This window comes from Antechinus flavipes, chromosome 2 (assembly GCF_016432865.1).
Source record: "Antechinus flavipes isolate AdamAnt ecotype Samford, QLD, Australia chromosome 2, AdamAnt_v2, whole genome shotgun sequence".
Taxonomy (NCBI): domain Eukaryota; kingdom Metazoa; phylum Chordata; class Mammalia; order Dasyuromorphia; family Dasyuridae; genus Antechinus; species Antechinus flavipes.
Window position 1 is genome coordinate 329,445,469 of NC_067399.1, and position 7,939 is coordinate 329,453,407.

The 7,939-nt window shown below is 40.1% G+C and overlaps 1 protein-coding gene across 1 annotated transcript; it reads right to left on the reverse strand.

The window, feature by feature from the left end:
• Positions 1 to 939: 939 nt before the first annotated feature.
• Positions 940 to 4,466, reverse strand: GPR135 (G protein-coupled receptor 135). The gene has a single exon (XM_051977757.1). It carries the CDS (start codon positions 4,373 to 4,375, stop codon positions 2,717 to 2,719), a length of 1,659 nt encoding a protein of 552 aa, XP_051833717.1. The 5' UTR covers positions 4,376 to 4,466; the 3' UTR covers positions 940 to 2,716.
• Between the last annotated feature and the right edge of the window lie 3,473 nt (positions 4,467 to 7,939).

Genomic DNA, 7,939 nt, shown 5'->3' on the forward strand with positions numbered 1-7,939 from the left:
ATGGATGTTGCCTCAGACAAACTGAGACCTGGGAAAGACCTTAATTTACAAAAGCCCAGATCTCCCACTGCATCCAAAGCCATTGTCAGTAATTTACACCTATGTCTTGTCACTGGACTCCAATGATTCTGGAGGATAGAACTAGACTGATGATTTTGCATAGCTTTACCTCATTTAAATCTAATTCACTCGGAAATCAAGACATCACTCTTCTTGATGTCATTGGTACTTTTCAAGAAAGAAGGAAACCAGCAAACAAAAACTGTTTACTTCCTTTCTATGGCATTTTTGCCTCCAAACTCCCTTCTCAGGCAGTACCTATTTTCAAAACTTTTCTCTTGCTTTACCAGTATTCTTAGCCTCTTTTCATCCTTTATTCAAACAACTATTGAAATATTTCTTTTGTGCAAGTTCCCCTACCTAGAACAACATTTTATTCTTATGTGCAGCCATGACTCCTTTTTGAATTATAATCCCATCAAATACACTGTAATTCTTGCATCTATACAAGAACAATACTTCTAGTCTTTTGAGGCTATTTCCCCACTGTGAAAAAGACTCTAAGTTATGACAGAGAGCTGTGTACAATTTACTTTGTGCATGACTTAGGAAGGAACTAGAACACAGACATCCTTTTTACATATTTCTAATCATTATCCCTTCCCTCATCTACTATTTTTATCCCATTTCCTCCAAATCTATAATTTTATTAGCATGAAGAACCCCCTGGGTAAAAACTTCAGATCAGAGACTCATCTATAGCTTTTATTCTTAAGGTGTTGCAGGGAGTCCTGAGATCAATGATTTGTCCAAGATCAATTAGCTAGTAAAGTAAAATTTACACTCCCGTCTTCTGAACTCTGAAGTTAGTTAATTGCTCCATCGTGATGCTTGTCTTATTATCCACACAGAAAGGAAAAATAAACTACACTTGAAATTTTTGCATAAAAGACCATTTATTTTAAGGTTTTGATTATAAAATAATGATATATACTGACTTCTCGCAAACAAAAAAAAATTAAAACATATTTTAGTACTGTATAAGAAAAAATACTGGATACCATTTCACATTTATGTCTTCAGAAAGTAGCAGGATGATGAATCTCATGCCTAATTTTAAATATTAAATTAAGGCTATGAAGTCCTGAGCCTCTTTGGGATGAGAGAAAAAAGGGAAGAAAAAAGAGAATAGGAAGAAAGAAGGGAAGTAAGGGAGAAAACACAAAAGCATCTTTTAAAAAACTGAGTTTTTGTGTAATAGCATTTTACTTGAAAAATTTCCTAGTTTGTGCTTTTTTTGGCATTATTTTAAGTGTAGTCAAGCAATTAATTTTTAAAGAACTTTTCAGTAATTTCTGGATACATCTAATTAACCATTTGACCAATACAATACATCAATCTTTCTGGACCCACAATTAAATGCCCTTAAAACATAGCCAATTTATAGTTTTTCTCTCTAAAGAATATGATCAAGATATGCCTGGAACATGAGTTGAACCATTTAACCATTCATTAAGCAATGAAACTGACTTTTCAAAAAATATCAGAATGTCTACATTCAAATGACCCTTGTCTTTCAGAGTAGTCAACCTGAGAAGCTATTGAGTTCATCAAATTGTTATTGCTGTCCCAACCATCTCTAGAATTCCTTTTTAGGAATTGCCTTGAGAGTTAAGTTATATGCTATACAATAAAATCATTATCATTTTTATAGTAATATTGATCAGCTAAGAGATAATCTCAGCTGGATCATCAATCTTATTCATCACACTTATCTTTGACTTTATCCAAGAATCATTTCCACTTTCAAAGAATCCATATGTGCTGCTACTAAGGATATTTAAAAGAATACATTGTAGATTCTAAAGGCCATACAAAACAAGGGAGCACCAGTATGTTTTAAGTTTTCCTAAAATGACTACTTGAAAAGGCAACATTGAATTAGATATATATTTTGCAATGTATCAAATCAATTACATTTCCTTAAAGTCACAACTTGTAGTTTTTGTTCTTCCTGTTTTTTGCACCTAATACATAAATATAACCTTTTCCAATTTCTAAATTTGGACCAGGCAGGACTATTTCTCCCAATAAATCCATGAGAGAAACAGAATTGTTAGTTCCTTATATGCTCTCCCCAAAACCCCTAAGTTGCATTTTCTATAGCTTGGTGGATTCTGATTGTCAATTTTGTTAATATAGGTCATTTAAAGGGCAATCTTAATACAAGTTAATCAAAAGTAACTAGTTTTCCATCCCATAGCTGGAGACATTTTTGTGCATTTGAATAAACCCCAATAACCTCTTCCAAAGACAATGTATTTTTGTTTTTCACAGTGTGATTCCTATACATATGGGCTTTAGGTGGTCTGATATTTGGTTTTCGGTCTTTTTTGGCACTTACAATTCACAATAATCAGTCACGTTGGTCTAATTTTTGCAATTTACATCAGTCTCAGCATTTTTGCAAAAACATAATTTTTGTGGGGTTTGGGTTTTTTTTTTGGGGTGTGTGTGTGTGTGTGTGTGTGTGTGTGTGTGTTTTAGTCAAGCTTTCTGGAAATGGCAAGCCCTGTTCCCTCTTGTTTCTTTTAGTATAAAATGTTTGGTTCTCAGAAACTCCAGTCATCCTCAGTGGAATTCCCTAAGCCCTAAAATGTAAAGGACAGAATACTCCTGTGGTAGTACTTGGCTCTATCCATGAACACAATCCATTTTAGAGACTAGTGTCTGCTGTTTTACGCTGCATGGCTATTTCTGACGCGGTCTCTGGTAGACTATCTCTGCAGAAGAGTAAGGCTGGATTTCTACAAGCCCACATGGCCACATCCCTTCCTCCTTCACCATTAGTAGAACTGCAAGAGGATCCTCTACTGCACACGCCGAGCCTGTGGGCGTAGCGTTCTCTGAGACGATTCGCCACGTTTCTGGCCTCCAGATTTCTGTTGTGACTAGACAAGCAGGCGGTTACATTTCTAGTCCTGTAGCCCTCCTCCCTTTTGTGCCTCAGCAGCACGGAAATGTTGGGGTTGCGGATGGCATAGATGAGAGGATTGATGGCTCCATTTGCCCAAGCCATCCACAGGGCCACGATATTCAGGACTGGGTGGAATGGGGGTGTCTGAGCACCCGCAGCCCCAGCTGCCGCTGTGAACAGTACCAGGAGGCAATATGGTCCCCAGCAGAAAATAATGAAAACGATCATGATGAGCACGGTGGTCGCCGTGCGCGTTTCCCTGTAGAAGCGCAACAGGTGCGCATAGGTTGTCACCGGTCGCACCCTAATTTCCGACAACTTTACGGTCTTGCAAATCTGGTAGAGACAGAAACACATGATCCCAAAGGGAAACAGGTAACAGGTTACAATCAGCCAGATGTTGTAAGTGGGACCCAAGCGTGAGGGGCCTGGATAGGAAACGTATAGGCAGCGGTGGAAACTCTGTTTCGGTCCCACTAGCGCATCCTCGTCCCAGTCCCCCTCGGAACTCCCCAGTAGATCCCAAGGGAAGGAAAGCCCCGCTGCCACGAGCCAAACGGCAATCAAGAGCAACAGGGCCCTGCGCCAGCCCATCTTTTCCCTGGGGTGCCTCACGATGGCGTTGTAACGGTCCAGGGAAATGAGGGTCATTGTCAAGGTGGACACGATACCGAAGCAGGAGCCGAAGAAGCGGCTGGCGGCGCAAAAGCGCCGCCAGGGACGAGCGGCTGGGGGCCCGTCGAAGCCGGCTCCGTGGCGAGTGAAGAGGGCCAAGAAGGCAGCGGGCAGGCAAAGCAGGGCGGTGAGCAGATCAGATAGGGACAGCGACAGGATGAAGGCGTTGGTGACGGTTCGGAGCTGTCGGTGCTTCACGATCACCCCCATCACGGCGCAGTTGCCCAGGCTGGAGAGAAGGAAGATGAGCAGCAGCACGAGCGCTTGCGCCGCCACCGCGGCCCAGGGCTCCAGCAGCAGCCGCTTCGCCCCGGCCGCCGCCGCCGCCGCTGGGACGGGATCCTCGCTGGGGATGCTGCCGAGGCTGAGGATGCTGCTGCTGCTGGGGATGCTGCTGCCCGGCCCAGCCTTCTCCCCCCCAGCCAGGCCGCTGCCGCTGTCGCTGCCGCCGCCATCCCGGCTCACCCGCGCCTCGGCCACCGCGGCCGCCACGGTGGTAAAGGAGATCACGGCCGCGTGGAAGCTCGCCACCCGCACAGGGCTGGACAAGGAGCCCGAGTCCAGGGCAGCCTCTGGGCGCAGGCTGCCCCCGCCGCGGGCGGCGCCCAGGCTCGTCAGGTTGCTCATCTGGGCGATCTTGGAGGCGGAGGGAGGGGGCGGCGTGGGCGTGGAATAGGGCGCTGGCGGCTCCTCCTCCATGGGACTCTGCGAAGACCGGACCATTCATGCCTCAGCTCGGCCCGTGCCAAGGCTGCCCCTCTGACACCCCGGGGAGGGGGAAAGGACACCCTCCGGCCTACGGGATAGGCAGCGGAGGGGAGAGAAAAGGAAGAGCCCGGCCCCACTGCCCATCGCCCCGGGGCTGCCGCCACTGGGGGCTCTCGGAGCAGGTGACTGCAGAGAGCTCAGTCAGTTGCCATATCAACCGGGTGTTTACGCACAACCAGCGCTAGAAAGCGCTTTCTCCTGTTCTCTTGACACACCCACTACTACATACCTGAGTCTGCTGATCAGAGGGAGCGAGATACGAGACTAGTGGACTGATAGATGGGTGGACTGACCCCTATTTCCCTGCGGTTACTCCTGCTTCCACACCATTTGGGGAGAAAATTATACCGTCTTAAAACTTAGTAGGCACTTACCTACATTTGCTGCATTAAATTGAATCTGACCAGTATTTTACCAGCCTTCTTTCATTCCGTGTGATTGGACTGGCACATTTGATTCATTCAATTTAATGCTTAAAGTGCGGTCAGTAGTGGAAAGATTGGCCTGGGAATCTTATGTTATTGGAAGGAAAAAATAAGGTTTTGCCCTTAATAATGTGAATTAATTGACTCAAGAAACGATTATGAAAGACTCTGAGTGTGTCCTTTCAATGGAATGTAAGCTCTTTGGCAGGATCAACTTTTCATTCTGTCTTTATCTTCTGTGCCTTAACACATTGCCCAATGTTTTTTTTTTTTTTTTTTTTTTTAAATTTTTGTTGGGTATGCTATGCTGCTGCAAAAAAGAAATTATTTTCTCTAATTAACAAGTATTTTTTTTCTCTCTTCACTTTCCCTCCTCTTAAGAAAGAAAAAAGAAAACCAAAATCCTTTTTTAAACAAATATGTATTATCAAACAACATAAATTTCCCACATTAGTCATATTCACAAATGTATGTCTCATCCTGCATTACTTTTATAATCCAATACTTTTCTCTCAGGAGGTAGGTAGCATTCTTAATCATGGGCTCTCTGGAATTGTGGTTGGTTATTTCATTGGTCAATCTTAAGTCATTTAAAAATATTTCTGCTCACTTCACTCTATCAGTTCATATAAGTTTTCCCACACTGCTCTGAAATCATCTATTTCATCATTTAAAAACTATATGAAATGTTTACTTTTAAAATTAACATTATTTATTTTCTTTTCCTTTTAAATTTTGAGTTTCAGATTTTCTTCCTTTCTTCCACAGCTCCCTCCACCACATAGAAAATAAATTATCAATTATACATGTGAATCTATGCAAAACATATCTCCATAATAGCTATATCACCAAAAAAGTTTTAAAAAAAACACAAAGTTATATTTCAGTTTGAATTAATCACTTCTGTCTTTGGAAGTGAGTACCATTTTTTTCTCCTAAGTCTTTTATAATTATCACTTGTCACTGTATAGGGGCAATAATAGCATACCCCCTTCCTAGACTTGCTGCAAGAATAAAATGAAATAATATTTGTAAAGAGCTTTGCAAATTCAAAAACATCATATAAATGATATTAGCTCACATATATTGCTTAAAGAGTCAAGTGGCCAAATGAACCCCTTCTTCTTTAAAATTTCTAGTTTATTTATAGAGTGATATTTTTATAAATAATTCTGAAGTAAATGTACTTGATATTACTACTTTTAAAAATATAAAACATTCATCTGTTAGTTTTTTAATCCTTAGTTTTTCTCTCCAATCTCAGTGAACTCTGGGTTTTAATATGCCTTTAATATGGCTTCCCTCTAAGATTACTTTTCATTTAGGCTGTATCTGCAGATATTTGTATATATTTGTGACATACATGCATGTATACATTCCATAGAAATGAGTGTTATGTATGTATGCATGCAAAGGTATACACATTGTATCTATAACACATACAATACACATGGGTATGTAAGCATGTATATGAGGCTGCTAGTGGCTAGAGCACTGGACCTGAGTCAGGAAAACCTGAGTTCAAATGCAGCCTTAGACACTTCCTAGCTGAGCCAATCACTTAACCTCTGATTGCCTAACAAAAGGTCTACTGGATCCATTGGAGAAGGCAATAACAATCTGCTCTGCTTCACTGTTTGACAAGAAAATCCCATGTATAGTTGGTCCATCGGGTCATGAAGAGTTGGACATGACTGAATAACAAAAAAGTGCATGTATTGGCTCTTTTCAACGATGAGATGATTCAGACCATTTCCAAAGATCTTGTGATGAAGAGAGCCATCTACACTCAGAGAGCACTGTGGGAGCTGAGTGTGGATCACAATAAAGCATTTTCATTCTTTTTGTTGTTGTTTGCTTGCATTTTATTTCTCATTTTTTCCCTTTTTGTTTTCTTGTGCAGTATAATTGTTTAAATATGTATACATATATTGGATTTAACATATATTATTTAAACATGTTTAACATATATTGGATTACTTGCCATCTGTGGGAAAGGGTGAAGAAAAGGGAAAGAATTTGGAACACAAGGTTTTTCAAGTATTAATGTTGAAAAATTATCCATGCATGTTTTGAAAATAAAAAGCTTTAGTAAAAAAAAATCTTTAACTAATTTAAATTTTTAAAAAAAGATACTTGCAACCCCAGGGAGAAAAAAAAAATGCATATATATACAAGGCTAGGTAAGTATTGAGGGGGGGAAATGGTCTTCTTGTCTGCATAAAAATATTATTCTGGGAAGGAAAAATCCAGAATTTTTGGCTACAGAAATAATTGCTATTTACACTTACTCTGAGCCATCAAGACCCAAAGAACAAGTGAAGCTTGGACTAGGACCTATTGTTGATTGACCAATCAGTGAAAGCCAGAGTAATTGGAGAGCACCCATGGTTAGTGGGCATTTCCTGAACTAAGATCTAGCAAAGAAAGCTGAAACAGGTCTGACAGGGAAAGTAGAACCAGAACCAGGTTAAAGCATTGTAATGTAGTTCTAGAGAAATGAGAATATTCAGGAGAAAAGGATGATCAACAATGTGAAAAGCTGCAGAGATAAAAAAGGATAAAGATTAAGGAAAGACCATCTGACAATTTAAAAATCATTGGTTACTTTGGAGAGAGCAGTTTTATTGAATGATGAGGTTGGAAACCTAATTTTAGAGAACTTAAAAGGAAGTGACAATGCTAGTGGCTTTATCAAAGAGTTTATAGTCACAAAGGGAAATAGAAATATAGAACAATAATTAATAGGATTGGTCAGATAATATATGTGTATCTATGTAAAATGTATACACACAACACATAAGTGCACACATGTATAGGTATATACACACATAAGGAAGATCAAACATATACATATGTATATGTATATGCATGCCTTTTGAATTTTTATCTGAATTTCTTGAGGGCAGGGGCTATGAGTGTTCCTTTCTTTATATTTCCAGCACTTAGGACAATGTCTAGCACATAAGTGCATAATTTTTATTGTTGCAACTGTTAGATGTTGCTTAAGAACCTAGTATATCACGTTTTAGAATAAACTATATTATTTTTAAAAGTGTCTTTTATTAAAAATCTAATACATTGAAAAATAAAA

Bases quoted from the DNA above. Each gene is read 5' to 3' on its own strand.
- GPR135 (XM_051977757.1), bottom strand. From the start codon at position 4,375: ATGGTCCGGTCTTCGCAGAGTCCCATGGAGGAGGAGCCGCCAGCGCCC.